The sequence below is a fragment of the Bidens hawaiensis genome, unplaced genomic scaffold (assembly GCF_021521415.1).
Source record: "Bidens hawaiensis isolate Kalapana, Puna unplaced genomic scaffold, B.hawaiensis_p1.1 tig00030814_1, whole genome shotgun sequence".
In the NCBI taxonomy this organism is placed as follows: Eukaryota; Viridiplantae; Streptophyta; class Magnoliopsida; order Asterales; family Asteraceae; genus Bidens; species Bidens hawaiensis.
Genome location: NW_027495158.1, coordinates 93,212 through 110,297, shown reverse-complemented (window position 1 = coordinate 110,297; position 17,086 = coordinate 93,212). Strand labels below are relative to the sequence as shown.

Below are 17,086 nucleotides of genomic sequence, written 5' to 3'. Positions count from 1 at the left end.
CGAAGACTCTTGCATTGCCCTTCTTGAGCTCGTTCTACTGACCGCTACCCCATTTCTTTGCAGTTATAGCAGGTCATCTTCTTCTTCCAACAATCGGCCGTGGCATGGCCGGGTCTATTGCATGATTCACAGACTCGTGAGGCGAAGTTGCATCTACCTCTATGATACTTCTTGCAAATTTTGCATTGAGGGGCACCAAGATTGGAATTAGACCTTCGTTGATCAATTCCTTTACCCTTGAAGCGGGTAACTCCACCTTTCCTCGAGTCATGTGCTGGTACAACCTTCTTATCCTCTTCCTTGTTGCGGATCATTCCGCCCATCAGGTATCCAGCTAACTCCATTGCGGAGTCAGCGGTTTGTGGTAGGTGCGACCTTACCATGTCACGAATCTCTCGTGGCAATCCCCGTATGTAACGCGTGACTTTGCTGGACTCGGGGGTAACCAGCTGGGGAACCAAACGACAATACTCGTGAAATTTCGTGTTGTACTCATGAAGGTTTGTTCCAATAACCTTGTGAGCCAAGAACTTGGTTTGGATCAGGTATGTCTCGTGCATTGGACAGAACTTTGACATCAACAACTCCTTGAACTCGTTCCATGACAAACTATACATAACTTCTCTTCCTCTACTCATCATCAATGTGTTCCACCATTCTGGTGGCTCGCCTTTGAACATCAAAGCGGAGTATTGGATCTTTTCTTCGTTTGAACACTTGATCGTAATCACTATCATCTCCATTTCCTCGAGCCACCTCACCGTTGTGATGGCTCCCTTGTCCCCGTGGAATTCTTTCGGCCCGTAGTACTTGAAGTCTTTGAACGAGCATCCTCCTATCTTAAGTTTCTTTAATTCTTTTCTAACACCCTTATCGTCATTTGAATCATGATCACTCTCTTCCTTACGTGAAGGTCGAGTACGGGGTTTAGAAACAGATTTTCGAGAAGGATTTTCAAATTGAGTATGTTTTGTTTGTCTAGATCGGGATCTATTTTCAGATTCTTCTTGAACAGCTTTTCTAATCATTTGTTGTATTTGATTCATATACTTGTCGGGGAATTGGTTCCTCTCGTTCGGGACCTTTCCCTTTAGCTTCATGTCTTTCGGCTTCCTTTCGGAAGGCCTCTCGATTATCACTTTGTCGAGACATTTTTATCTTTTATTATCTGAAATTTGACACATTTCTTTTCTTATTATACAAGTTTTATTTATTTCACATCCATATACATATCATAAATGATACGTATATCATTTTACAACATACTTTATATATCGTTGAAACGAGATATAAGATCCTATCCTTATTACATATGATACATATCATACAAACTATTTTACACACAAACTTCATCATCTTGTACACACGTCACCATCTTCTCAATCTTTCATAAATTTCTTCACAACTTTTGTGAGCTTGTTGCATTTGCGAAGAAGTTTATCCCCCATTTTCTTCTTCTTCTTTCCATCAGCGTCAATCTTCTTTCTCAACTCATCCGTTTCCTGCAAGGCTCTATCCAAATACTCCTCCTGGGACTGTGGTATGTTCGTAGGATACTCGTATCTTGGAGGTGGGTCGCGGTAACCCATCATCACAATGTCATAGTGATTCTTCGAATTTGGATACGGAGATGTCACATCGGAGGGATAGTTGAAGAATGCGTCGGCAGCTTCATTTTGTTCACGGATTTCATTCGCTTGTTCTTCAATGGACGGAATCTCGCCTTGGTAAGGTGGGAAACTTGACGATGCCTGTCCCTTGAGTTCATGGAGAAATTTTATGTACGGATCCACAGACCCATAACTTGGGGTTGAGTGTTGTTCTTCTTCCGGTGTAGTCACTTCATTCGGGTTGTCCGGATATTCTTCTTCCGGATCAGTCTCTTCTTCCGGTTCCTCTTCTGGTTCTAGTTCCTCTTTGGTCATTGTCGGCATGTGAATCTTCTCGTATGGCATAGTCACCCTCATCTTGGGCTTGTGGGATGGTCCTGCTTTGTTGATGTGAGAATTGACAGTATCCATGGTTGATGAGCCGGTATGACACCTTCGTTGGTCGGAATGACACTGCATCCAGTCGGATGACGAAGAAGACTTTGGTTCCTCCTTGATTGGGATATTTGAGAGGAAAGCGTACGAAGGGTGAGGATTTGGTGGTAATTGTGTTGAACTTCCGGATGGATGATAGGTGGGAATTTCAGAAGGATGGTATGTCGGCATTTCGGATGGTCGGTACATCGGAAGGCTTGATGGATGATAGATTGAATGCCTTGGGGGTTGGTATACTTCATGTGGAGTGTTGTCTAGGTGATAGATTGGACTTGGATTGGGGTTTTGGTTATGCTCTTCGTTGAAGAATGATTCAAAGTAATCTTTGCTCATGATGCATCTTGGAAACTTGTAGTATTTCCTAGCTCTTCTTACTTCATTATCATAATACTTCATTAAATTCTCGTAAGACATCTTGATGGGTAGTTTAGATTGTGGAGAGGGAAAGAAAAGTTTACCAACCAATCTTATCCCTATTCAAATATACAAATAAATATTTCCTATGCTTGGATCGAAGCTTGGTTATTATTTTATGACACCCAATTCGCTAAGATCGATGAATCTGATACCAACCTGTCACACCCCTATTTCAAGCCTAGGAGTGTGAATCATAGTTGGTATCGTATTTGTAAATAAATCAGAGTTACGGGTTTAAGCGGAAGACTTTATAAAACAAAGGATCGTTATTAAAATATTTACAATACAAATGACGAGACGAAAGTCTCGTTTTAAGTTTACTTGTTTATATGTTTTACAAAACCACCATATTTTATATTTACACAAAATTATCTAAGCCATAGGATTCTTGAGCTTCTTCTTCTTGCAAGCTCTATTCGTGATTACCTGCAAATGTAAATAAAATACGTCAACAACGAATGCTGGTGAATATGCTGACGCTAAAAATATTTTCTTTACTTAATCACCCCTCGAGACCACGTAAGTCTCGGCCCATCTTGGCTTAGGAATAATCAAGTTAAACAATCATCATAAACTCGAGTCTCTGCACTAGGTCACCTCAGCGAAACACCGCAGCGTTTATGACATAACTTAGGTACCATAAATATACACATGGCCATTCCCCACTCGGACGTAACTTGGGTCCGTCCCATCGTGGCTGGAGGTCGTGACCAAGTGTGGTGCGATGTGCCCACAGCATTCCACATATGTAAGGATCCAGACAAACGTATATCATAGCCTGAGGGCTGGCTTATACTCTTATATATAATGTTTTTAGAGACACATAGCCTCATGTAAAGTTTTACACATAACACGTTTGTTTGTTTGAAAACAAGTTTGTAAAAGTGGGGCGTATTCACCTTTTCAATAGGATCGGCTTCCAACACCGTCCGTTAGTTCTCCTTCACTATCTCGCACCTATAGTACTAGTATAACATTCATTAGTCGGATATACGATCCGGCTTAAGACCTTTAGTCTTATCATCTCGATGAACCTTTAGTTCATTATTTCTTTTTACTTTAAAACCTTTAGTTGAAAAGTAATCTTAACAAACCTTTAGTTTATAAAACCCGACGTTTCTTCTTCATTAAGAAACGTATTTCTTTCTTTATTATTATTTAAGTATACTCATTATACTTAAATAATATTTTTCATAATAAAGAATAATTTATATACTTATATATATTCTATCTTTCTTTTCTTTACTTTCTTTGTTATATCTTTCTTTGATTATCGAGAATAACTTTGACTTTGGGTATTAAGCCTTTATAATATTTTATTATATTTTGGTCGGGCATTATGCCTACCTTGTTTGGCTTAGTAATACCCTTCACACTTGGGCAGCACTTCGACGCTACTCACTTTTCCACGTCCACTTGATCAATACTCCTTTCCACACTTGGCACGTTTCTCGAGACACTTTTGGCACGTTTCTCGACACTTTTGGCACGTACTTCGAGGAAATCACCGGGTCGTCGGGCAGCACTTCTTTCTCGTTCAGAATGTCAAGGAGTGGCACGAATATCGAGGTTTCGGGGTACGTTTATCGAGGTAACGGGCACGGTTTTCGAGACGGATCGAGGGCACATTTTACGAGGTTTTAGAGAGAGTAGTGAGATAGTATGTGTGTAAATTTGGTGTGGAATTGTGATGACCCGGGGGCTGCTATTTATAGGCCTAATTTTGGGTCCCATCGCGTACCGCGACAGGCCCTTCAGCAAGCCCGTCGCGTACCGCGACGAAGGCTTGCTGAGTCAGTGCCTAGACCTGCCACGTGTCAACACGTGGCAGGCACCGCTTACACGTGGCGGACGTGTTGCCACGTGGTGACACGTGGCGGCAGGCGTTGCCACGTGGCACACGTGTCACAACCTGTCAGACACCCCCATCGCGGTACACGATAGGGGTTTTTCTTGACCTGTCGCGTAGCGCGATTGGTCAAAAAAACAGATTTTACTGTTTGGTCCCTGGATTTTAGAAATTGGCATAATTGGTCCCACGACTTTGAAAACTTGACATTTTTGGCCCGAAAATTACGCGATGTTACATAATCCGTAACCATAGGATTGATTAACTGATATGCATAGGATTGATTGATATAAATAAGTGTCTACTTGTGTTTATACTTGTATTCATAAATAGTATGTTTGAATTATTCACAAGTCCATATAACCCTAGGATGGATTGAATGATATGAATTTGTGTGTTAGTAAATAAAAGGATTGAGAGATTCACAAGTCCAGTTGGTAATCTAAAACCCTATGATAACTCATACAAACTCTAGAATAAATCATACACAAACTGATGGTGTTATCTAACATTGCAAAACAACAATGACATCATAATCATATATACATATACTTCCATATGACATTCAGTTGGAAATAGCCAAATTCCAACCCACCAAATCAATCGTGCGGTTCCAGAAACTGTAAAACAAATAGGAAACACTCGTTAAAAGCCCAAAATTTATAAACAAAATTACCAAGGAGGTGAACTCTTTATTTTAGCCAAGCAAACGGTTGGAAATCAGTTTATGCTTATAAAAATGATGAATCATTACCGGGAACAGTTGTCAATTTGTAAAATCTGGCCGAAAACAATGAATTGATTTTAGCTTCTTGCAAAGGGGTTATGCTGATGTGTAGTATGTCTATCTTATGGGCCCGTGTACAAACCGTAGTGTTGTGGAATCCGGCTATACGAAGGTCGGTCAGTGTCGATCTTCAAGGAAAAACTAATGTCGTCGGTCTCCGTGTTTGTCCTGAAACAAACGATCCTGGGATAGTCAAAATTGTCCGCTGCAAAAAAGAGTGGAAAGTCGATTTACACATTACAAGTAAAAAATAGGGAAAAAAGCATAAAGTTATTACCCCGTAAAGGTTGTTTTGATAATTTTGGTGAACATGCCATTCATTGCAAGGAGTTTCCGGGTTTAAAATATAGACATGATTTGGTCAGAGATGTCCTTTGTAATGTGTTGAAATGAGCGGGGAACTTTGCAAAAAAAAAAAGCTCCTGTGATTTTCGTGTCGAATCCCCTTGAAGGGAGGTCTACTCTTCGGCCAGCAGACGTTCTTCTGTTTGGATGGGCAGGGGTGCATGCTTGTATTGACCTTAGTGGAGTATCCCCTCTTGTTGGGCTTAGGGGATACCGGTTTGTTGTCAGGCAGACTGTGTTGAAGGTGGAATCAGGAAAAATTACTAAGAATGAAAAAGCATGTGTCGAGAATTAACGTGTCTTCAATTTTTTTGCTTTTGATACATTTGGGTCCCTTGCCCCGAAGCTATTACATTTCTTAAAAGAGTTCTGGGTCGTGCACAATAACTTATAGACGCCAAAGAACTATAACTTTGTTTTCAGCAGGATCGGGTTTGCCATTCAAAAGGGGGCAGCTTGTTCCCGCTTATCCACCTCTTTATTGTATTTGGATCATTTTCTTTAATATAAAAAAATGTATAAATTATTAATTTTTATTATTAAAATTTACTTTCTTGCTACTGAGGAAAAAAAAGAGAAATATAAACATGATAGCTGAAATATATGAGCGTCGAAACATTTGAAGAAATGACATTACCACTTTTGATTGTAGAAAATCATGGTTTCCTGAGATTAGCTGAGATTAGCGAAACCTATTCTCATTGTCGAGCAACCGGATAATACCTATGGGGTATATGCAATAGAAGATGATTCTTTATTAAAATTGTACGAAATACCTAAACCGGAGGGGGAAGAAATCGGTCTCTAGGGATTTAGACATAACTAATGAGAACATTACTTTTGATTGTCCTTGCCCAAACACAGGAATCCTGAAATAATGGAGTAATCTGCCATAGAAAGCGACTTGACAAGCATTGTTTCTTTTTGTCTAGAGTAATCTGCCATAGAAAACGACTTGACAAGAACTGTTTCTTTTTTAACCTTACTCTTTATTGTTTTGTATGCTTGTACAAAGCTATACAACCTACATAAAGACAATGTATGCCTGACATATATACAGAGAAATCAGAATCGCAGCTTTTTGCGGCTATACTATATCACTCGTATATGGACAAAGGATCTCTTATATGCATGAGTCGTATAGGCACGATTTGTTTTTTTTTTGAATTTTTGTTGTAAATTTTTTTATAAGATCACGTTATAAATTAATTAAACTTTTAAAAGAACAAAATTTAAGTAATGATATCCTACACAGCTACAAAATAAATAATTTATAAAAAATACGCCCAATTAAAAGTGCATGTTTCGCCTCATACTAATTAAACAATATATGAAAAACAGGAGTGTGACGAGGTGCCGGTCTTTTGAAAGTCGTCTTCTAAAGGTCGGTAACTCAAAATGCTACAAATGTTCGTGGACTTTTCAAATGTCCGTAAACAATATGCATTTTTAAATATGTGTATTTTTATTATAAATTATGTTTTTGTTCTATAACTATGTCAGAAGTTATTTCTTAAATTTTATGTTTTTTTAATTTTGAAGTTTTAATTAACTAACCTGTTTTTTTAAGATATCAAATGGTGTTGGGATAACAACCCTCGTATCGAAATATCATGTCTTTTACAAAAACCAGTTATGACATATGTGTTATATACTTATATGAACATGACAACTTTTGTGGCCCTATTGCTATTTTTCAAAAACTTTTTCGTAGTCATACACGTTGGTGTAAATGGATCGAGCTAGTAGAATCAAACGGAGCCCAATTTAAGTGACGTCAAACTCAAGTATATTGATAAGTTTGTTACAATTATATAATGAGATTTACAGATTTCTACATACGTGAATACATTATATATTTTCCTTATTTTGATTTGTTAAAACTTTATATGTTGGGATTCCCAAATACATTTAATACTATTCTTATTTTATATATTTTTTTTGCATAAAAAGATAGAAATATAAAAATTAAAAGTTAGTGAATTAATAAGATTTTATAATACATAAGGTGATGGTTTTAAAAGTGTGTATAATATCGGGGTTAGTATTATGAAACCATTTTAAAATTTATTAAAAGTAAATCAACTTGCACATGGTTTTCATAAAAATAACTTAACTTACTTAAAACTTTTAAATCCTTAGCCTTTTACATTATTTTACGAAAACTTTTAACTTTTATAAAATCACTTTTATTTTATCTTTAAAGTTTACTAATAGCTTTATTAAATCATAAAAAATTGTTAAATGAACTTATAAACATTTTCAAATATTCTGGGGTTCTTATTTCCTTGAAAAGTTCCCAAAATTAAATTGTATGAGATTTGAAGATTTTATATAAGTTTTCTATATTTATGACTTACTGAAACATAAAACAAAGGAAAATTCGAAAATCATACTTTTCCGTCTCCAAATGTCATAAAATTTTAACTCGAATACTTTTATACCAAGTAGAGTTCCTGTAAAAATTTGAACTCATTTGAAGTTTTATAACACGATTTTCATAATTTTTGCTTTATTTTACGTTAATAAATAATTAATTCATATCAAATCACCTCTAAATTTCGTAAAACTTAGCACGTGAGCTTGAAGATAAGTGGACACTCAATGTTGGACATCCGGTGACAACATTACTTATGAAGTCTTAACTTAGTTTGTCTTAATTAGCTTTTTTATCTTGTGATGCTATTGCTGTATAACGACATGCATAATTAATAGTAAAACTTCATACTTTACCCACTAGTATGCACACCACCCCGAATATGTAAGAACTAGTCAAAGTCATTGCCTTTAACAAACAACTTCTAACACTAGTTATTCAAAACTAGTCAAAGTCATTAGTCTTCCCAAGCATACTTATAAAATAAAGCTTCCAACTTACTTCTTTATAAGCGCATTCATATGCAAACACATGATCAATGATAAAGCCCACTTTACAAACTCTTGATATAATCTACCCTTTGCCAATGTTTGTACTTTATACTGTAAACATAGCTTTAAGAATAACATGCAGTTCATATGGCGATTGGCGTGTCCGATCAGAATGGGGCTAATGAGACCCAAATAGTAATGTACACGTAATTCAGCGGCTCATAATGAGTTAATTGTTTGTGTTACTTTATGGATTTTTTATCAGCATACGAATGACTTAATCAAACATTTACACTTTTGTTGATTGCATATAAACTAATATAAACCCATGGTTTTCCCTAAAATTTAAAACACTTTTGTAGGTCCTATGGACGGATCAAACAACACAACAGTAGTCTACTTGGATGAATCTCAACACTAGTTAGCGGAAATCACTAGTGAGGAACCGAGATCTCGGATCTTGTTTTGTTTGTTATTACTATGAGGGTAGAAGAGAGAAGGGATATAAAGAGAGTTTGTGATAAGGTTATGTTGGCATGTGCATGCTTCCCCATAAATAGGCTATCTTCTATTATGAACGGCCCAATGGGCTCCAAAATACATAGCATCGGGCCAAACATACAAGTAAAGACAAACCACCTAGCAAACTTACATAGACGTTGAAGTACAATTAAATACAAAAAACTAATAACAAAATGAGCATAACAACTTTAAAATGGGGGATACGAAGTCATGTTTGATTACTAGTGCATAAAGCGATTGGTTGATGGGAAGGTGTTTGATCGCGATTCTACAGCCCAAATATTGTCTAATTAGGATAGGAGCTAAGGTATCTCATAATTTGAAAACAAAATAACAACAAAACACAAAAAAGTAGTTTAAGGGGGTGTTTGTTTTTTCTTCAAACATCTTCAAGGGAGCTAATGTCTGCAGGCGCGCAGACATTACCCTCGAAGACTGTTTGTTTTTTTTCTTAAAACAGATCTGAAGTTATCTTCTTTCATCTTAAAAGAAAAGCAAGGAAATCTTGCTTAAAACATCTTCACAAAAAAACCCTACTCTTCTCCCTTTGCAGCCACCCTCTCATCCACTGCTCCTACCACCGTCCTCCAACACCACCACCCACCGTACGCCGCCACCACCACCCCCGTACCCCGCCGCCACCGTCCACCACCATCCACCGCCACCACCACCGTCCACCACCCACCATCCATCACCACCACCGTCCACCACCCACCATCCATCACCACCACCGTCCGCCACCACCACCACCATCCATCACCGCCACCACCACCATCCATCACCCACCACCACCACCATCCATCACCGCCACCACCACCACCATCCATCACCGCCACCACCACCGTCCACCACCCACCATCCATCACCACCACCGTCCGCCACCACCACCACCATCCATCACCACCACCGTCCACCACCCACCATCCATCACCACCACCATCCATCACCACCACCACCATCCATCACCCACCACCACCACCATCCATCACCACCACCTTCCACCACCAACCAAAACCATCCATCACCACCACCCATTGTCCACCACCACCATCCACCGCCACTACCCACCGTCCGCCGCCACTACCACCATCCACCACCACCTTCCACCACCCACCAAAACCAAATCGGCATGGCAAGCAAAGACTAAAAACTAGATGTAACTTGAATAAATGACTTCTATCTTGTGAGATAAGTTTGACAGTTATGCAGACAGTATCAGCTTATAAAAACAAACAATCTTATATTTTCAGCTTGCAGATCTTCAGACCACATCTTCAGTTGCAGACATGAAAACAGATGAAATCAGCTTGCAGACAGTTTATGTCTGCAAAAACAAACAGCACCTAAATGTCCGAACACGGGATTTGGACGGTTATTTATATCATTAAACGTCCAACATAGATGTTCAACAATAGATGTAACTGACTGATGCTTTGATTTGACAATTTTATTTAATTTGATGGTCGTACCCATTTGCATTTGGGTTCCTAGCTCAATGGTAGAGGACCCTAGTTGTAAGTGCGTCTAGTATCATTTAAGCATTCATATGAATCGAATGTTAAGAGTTTTAAACACAGCAAAAATTGACATTAGTGAAAAAGTATCCTCTTAACTGCGAATTTTAAGAATATTTTGATACACAGATCGAATGGGAGTAATTCTAGAACTTGCATTGAATTGACACTCAACCGAATCAGATCTGTTACCCTTACAATCAGAGAAAATTAAACCTAATATCACCAAAACATATCAATCAATCAATCAATCATACCCAGTAAAATCCCACCCTGGGGAGGGTGGGATGTAGGCACACCGTACCTCTATCCAAAGGGATAAAGAGGTGGCTTCCAGAGAGACCCTCGGCTCTAAGAACATGTGTATGAAGCAAAAAAAAGGAAATCAAAGTTTAACAGTTATATAAAAAACTACTACTAATTATAATAATATTAATAAAAAGGTCACAGTTTAACCGCAATATAAAAGCTAATAATAATAATAATAAAATATGTAAGGGAAATACCATTATGGTATGTGACCTAAATAAGTTAAGTCTAAGCCCTAAGGTATTTAATTCTCTCTAAAAATCCTTAACTTTAATTCTACTTCTCCACGAATTCCTATCCTCAACCATGTCCTCGGAGAGGTTTAGGTCTATCAAATCATGTCTATCCTCAACCATGTCCTCGGAGAGGTTTAGGTCTATCATATCACCAAAACATATAAAAAAACTTAAATCAATTAAACCCAACATAACCAAAATATACTTTTGTTTCCGCCAATAACAATACTAACTAAAACCTATATTTTCACCAATTACGTGCGTGTAAATATATTAGATAGTTGAATATCTTCATATAAAACACTTTTTAAAATAAAAAATAAAACGTTCATTATATTATCATCTTCAGTTTTATTTATACCATTCAAAATAAACGAGCAAGCTAGGAAACATTGACAGTTCAACCTACATATAAGAAATCATTCATTTCAATATATTACTTAACCAGCTTATTTTACTTAAGGAGATGATAATTAAATGAGCTAAGACATTCAAATGCATTCCTCCTGCCAGGCAAGACGTATAATGCTTAGCGCATCTTGTTAAAGTATGAACAAAAAACGATGTTTACCTAAAAAACTTAGGAATAAGGAGGCGGCATGTGTTTAGGTGAGGATATTTGTCTCCATTTTTTGAAAGCGGATTTCAGTACTCATAACAACACCACGTAAAATGGAAAAGGATTACTACCGAAATTGATAATCAAATCGTTTAGAACTTCCAAATACATTTCATGCATTAAATCAGCTTTGGAATTGGCAATCAAATGAATAACAAAACAAAGCACATACCATATATATATTGCAATAAAAGATTAAAAGATGAAAATCCTGAAATATCATGTATTTATCTTCAACACACGAAAGCAAACCAACATCCAGACTGTGAGAGTTTGAACAACATACATAATATAACAAATCATTCTACATGTAACTTTTCACTTACCTTAACCGGCATACGCTGCAACTTCATTTCAACTCCAATCTAAGATCGCCTGCTTCAAGAGTTGGTTGTTCTAATTAGATCCACGCCTCAAATTTCCATCTCACTGATCTTGCAAAAGTAGTGTTTCCATGTATGTACCTGCAGACACTAAATATGCATTCCCTGAAATCCTAGCATAACTTAGGTCTTCCGAGTGGACTTCATGAACATCGACATCTTCTGTGTCGGATGCCATTGAAAATACTGGTTCATTATTCCTCCTAAATCCAAGCACCGCACCTATTGACGCATCTGGTGAGTTTATGGTATATAGCTTTGTAAACGAGTTTGGAACCCCATGTTCCATCATCCATACACCATAAACTAGTTTATTTGCATCGTTAACTACATCAACCACAACGAGAGACTCTTTTAGCTTAGATATAGCCAAGCTGTGGCAACTACGAGCTAAAGTATCAGGGAGTGATACTTCCACAAATTCTTCACTTGTCAAGTCAAATGATATGATCAGATTATACCCCAGAAAAAATGTAGGTGGCATCATGCTCATAGTACTACCATCAACCGCAAGCCAGTAAATAGACCCATCTAAACCTACATGCTTCTCATTGAAATCTGTTGTGTTATGCAGTTGATTTATGGTAGGTATACTTCTCCAAGCCCGTGAGCTTAAATTATATACCTCAACTTGCCAAGGGGAAAATGCTATAGTATCCGGATCCATGTTCGACAAAGCATAATTATATTGAATCTTAACAAGCGTAGGATCAATAGTGTGAGGACAGACCCCAAAACCAATAATAGTATTAGTGGCTGAACCTAAAACATCGATCGCAACCGATTTTCTAATTGATGGATTCCAAAGAACAGCCGTGGGCTTGTTTCTTTTGCGGCGCAGCTTGTTGCCCGTTTGCCTGCCACTTTATTGTAATCGTTTTATAGTAAATTATATAAAACTTCGATTGTGACCTTTAGAGTATAAGCAGAACAAGCCGTGAGAGCTACCTAGTATTTTTAGCATGCTAAGTTCGGGTACGGGAGTAGTCAGGGAGAACTTGTTATGCGGGAAGGTATCATCGTCAACAATCGAAACATGTTTTGTCTCAAAATTCTCTACTGCAAGGTGACTTACTAAAAGGTGTTGCTGGTGAGTGTGGTTGACGCTGTAATCAATGACAAACTTAGACCTATCGATCAAAGACTTCCACGCTTTCGAAACGGTCCTGAACTGCATCAAAGATTTTGTTGGAAGCCTTTTCATGATCTCTTCTTGGATTGACAATGGTATGTAGTCGGACATTTTGATTATGGGAGTAGCTGAAATATAAAGATCTAATATTGTTATAAAATAGATTGTTGTAGGCTAATTTTTTTGATCAATTGACAAATTGAAACGTACCTAAATTAGATGAAATCAGGGTTTTAAGTTTGAGGATGGAGTGAAGTCGTCTGCGCCAATTTAGGGTTTCAATATATAGTCATTTGCACAAATTTGTCAGTGCTATATACCAACTAGTTATATATCGATTACCAAGTGGGTTTCATTTTTGTGTTTAGTGATTTTAGTGTGTAGGCCCATGTAAACTGTACGTAGCCCATAAATTTTATATATACTTTAATTTTCATATGCATAAAATAAGGGAATAATAATAATCCCAAACGTTACAGATATGTTTCACTCAAAGGTTCGCCGTATAGGTGTATAAGTTATCATTCACTTTGATGTAATATCTATGTTTCGACTTTAATTAAAAATAATATACTTACATAACAATTAATATTATAAAAAAAAATTTGCACCAAATAACATGAGAAAGTAATATAAATCAAGAGGTCTTTTAAGGAGTTGTAATTTGGCTTAGATTAAGGGTAGAGGTGAAAAAAAATCCGTACCCGGAACCGGACCTGAAAAAAATACCCGGAACCGGTTTTTTTATACCCGGGTATTCCGAAACCGGAACCGGCCCTACCCGTAGGGTATGGATAGGGTGTATTTTGAGGTCAATACCCGTACCCGGAACCGTACCCGATCTATACCCGTAAATACCCAGACCCGGTCATACCCTATACCCATGCCCGGTTATACTCGATACCCGATACCATTTTTCTAATACCCGAAATAATACATGAGTTTTTATAGTGTATTTTTTTGTACTAGACAGGTGCCCGCGCGATGCGGCGGGAAAAAAAATCATAGTAATCATGTTCGTTTGAAACTTTGAAAACGTTTGAACCAATCATCACTTTGGTCAGCCGGTTCCCGAATGTTCAAACCATAGCAAACAGTTTGGTTTGTGGTTTATACAGAAATTTGGCCATATAAAACCGGACTAACGGTAAACTTATTATTAAGGCTCAATGCATGAAACCAAAACCAATAGTAACGATTCAGTTTAAAGTTTCTACGGTTCAATTTCGGTTCTCAATAACAAATAATCGAACCAACGGTATAACTTAGAAACCGTTAAAACCGAATTGTGAACGCCCGTACATAATATGTTAATTTTTTTATTTGAAAAATTATAGCAATACCATACCCAAATTAAAGACAATAAAATGCTCATTTTGATAGCGTAATTTTTTATAAAAAATATTAACGTATGAAAAAGTTATGGCCGTTGTAAAATCGTTGGTGGGAAGTTATTTACAATTAAAATTAAAATGAATGTATAGGGAAAGATAAAGGTCCAAAGTAGTAACTATTTCTAATATTTACAAAAGTTGATTATAGTTGAGGGGGCAATGTTGTAACTATTTCAAGACATAATTTGTAGTGGATAAGTTTGTCTCTCTCTTACATGCTAAATAAGGTGTACTTTAAACTTTAAAAGTTGTAATTTACTTAAAAATGAGTGTCTTAATTTGTCTTGTTTGATTTATTATATATAGTATAGATACTTCACAACTTTTATGTTTAAGTTTTTGTAAAATGCATAATACTAAGTAAATAATTTGTAATTAAGTGGATTTATGGTTTTTGTAATATAGTTTAGTTATTTTTATAAATTACAAAGCAAATTTAAATTTTAAACAATATAAAAAATGTATAAAAAAATTACAAATTCAAAACCGGGTATTAATACCCGGTCGTGCCCGGTTCCAATACCCAAACCCGATCATACCCTACCCGGGTACATAGGGTTGAGTTTTTCTCCTCAATACCCTACCCGAACCCTATCCGATTTCTCTCAATACCCGATTTTCCAATACTCGATCATACCCGAAACCAATTCCACCCGATTTATGCACCTCTAGTTAAGGGTATGGAATTGGAATTGGAATTTAAAAATGGCTAAAAAGTCAAAAAAAAATCTAGTATAATGAAGTTGCTAGATAAAATAAAAACGAAAATTAAGGCTCGTAATGTTTTTTTACATGTAAATATAGGTTAAAAATGTATCGGATCGAACTTTGGATGATAAAATTTTATGCGAAAAATAAAAGTAAGGTTTGGGTAAAGAAGTGATGAAGACAGTGAATCTGAGCAACGGTTATGATGTAAACGATGTGAGATGTAAGCTTCCAAGAGCTGCAGTTTACCCCGCCATCGGATATCTGATCTATACTTTAGGTCTCTAAAAAATATATGTTCTGCCAAATCCGTTCCAAAAAAGTGAATATCCAATCTTACCAATGAATATCCGATCCAAAATGAATTTTTTCTTAACGATTTCAACTACTTATGATCTACCCCAACTTAATAAAAATTAGACTTTGACCTCAATGGTTTAAAAATAAAAAGGCTAACTTGGTTAAATTGGGATAAGATAAGTGTTAAATTCAGTTAATATGCTGTATATATATAACTAGTAAGTTAAAGAAATGGGCTAATGTTTAGATGGGCCCATACACTCATATATGAAGCCAGTTAACAACATCAGCAAATTTGGTCAAACGGCTATATTGTTCGTAGTCTAAACCCACAAATTCACTTCATTGCTCAAACTTCAAACCCTGAATTGGTTGTTGTAAGAGATCCAAATCAATTCATATATCTACCGATCGGCGAATTTAGGTACGTTTCGTTAATGATCAACATATGTAGCCTACAACAATCTAGCTAATAACATCTTTATGTTTCAGCAAGCTAGTCTCAAAATCAATATGTCAGACTACATGCCTTTTTCAATTCAAGCAGAAATCATGAAAAGGCTTCCGACGAAGTCACTGATGCAGTTCAGGACTGTTTCGAAAACGTGGAAGTCGTTGATCGATAGTTCTAAGTTTGTCGTTGATTACAGCGTCAACCAAACTCACCAGAAACACCTTTTAGTGAGTTACCTTGAACTAGAAAATTTTGAAACAAAATATGTTTCGATAGTTGATGAGGATACCTTCCCGCAGCCTAAGGTTTCCCTGACTACTCCCATACCCGGAGTTAGCATGCCAATAATACTAGGTAGCTCTCAAGGCGTGTTCTCTTTGCACAGTCATGGAGATCCAAATAAGCCTGGAAATGTTATTAAGTTTGTTCTTTGGAATCCTTCCATTAGAAAATCGGTTGCTCTGAGTGTGCCTGATGTGTCAGATCTGGACAATGGTCAGACGTTTATTGGATTTGGGGTTTGTCCTTGCACTACTGATCCGAAGATTGTCAAGATTAACTTTAGTCACATTTTGTCAACCTTGGGCGACACAATTTTCTCCCCGTGGCAAGTTGGGGTTTATACGTTGAGCACACGGGCTTGGAGAAGTGTACCTACAGTCAATCATCCCCGTAACACAATTCAATTGATGCAGCATCAAGTTGTGGTAGACGAGTTTATTTACTGGCTTGCAGTTGATCATCGTCCTAATATCAGAACGATGGATTTGTGGTCTTATATGATTGTGTCATTCGATATGACACGTGAAAGATTTATGGAAATATCACTCGATCTCCCTGATACTATAGTGTGTGCCAGTTACTATAATGTTGTCTTATCTAAGCTAAAGGAGTCTCTTGTTGTCGTTAAAGCAGTTAAAGAGGCTGGGAAACTAGTTTATGGTGTATGGATGATGGAGCATGGTGTTCCAAACTTGTTTACAAAGCTATTTACCATAAATTCACCAGATGCATCAATAATACAGGTGCTTGGAGTTAGGGCAAATAATGAACCTATATTTGTAAAGAGAGCCGATGACAATGCACATGATATCTTTGTTCATGAACTCCATTTCGAACACCTATGTTTGGTGGTATCTCTGGGAACGGAATTTCATACCATTCTCTTCCCTATATGGAAACACTACTTTTGCTCGATCACTGA

General features: G+C 37.1%; 1 protein-coding gene and 1 pseudogene across 1 annotated transcript; one reads left to right on the top strand and one right to left on the bottom strand.

Moving 5' to 3' along the window:
• Window positions 1-11,921: 11,921 nt before the first annotated feature.
• LOC143581158 (F-box/kelch-repeat protein At3g23880-like) lies at window positions 11,922-13,476 on the bottom strand. Its single transcript, XM_077063999.1, has 2 exons — window positions 12,794-13,476; window positions 11,922-12,724 (listed from the first exon to the last, which is right to left on the bottom strand). Exons 1-2 carry the CDS (start codon window positions 13,135-13,137, stop codon window positions 11,938-11,940), a joined length of 1,131 nt encoding a protein of 376 aa, XP_076920114.1. The 5' UTR covers window positions 13,138-13,476; the 3' UTR covers window positions 11,922-11,937.
• Window positions 13,477-15,941: 2,465 nt separating this feature from the next.
• On the top strand, window positions 15,942-17,086 carry LOC143581157 (F-box/kelch-repeat protein At3g23880-like; annotated as a pseudogene).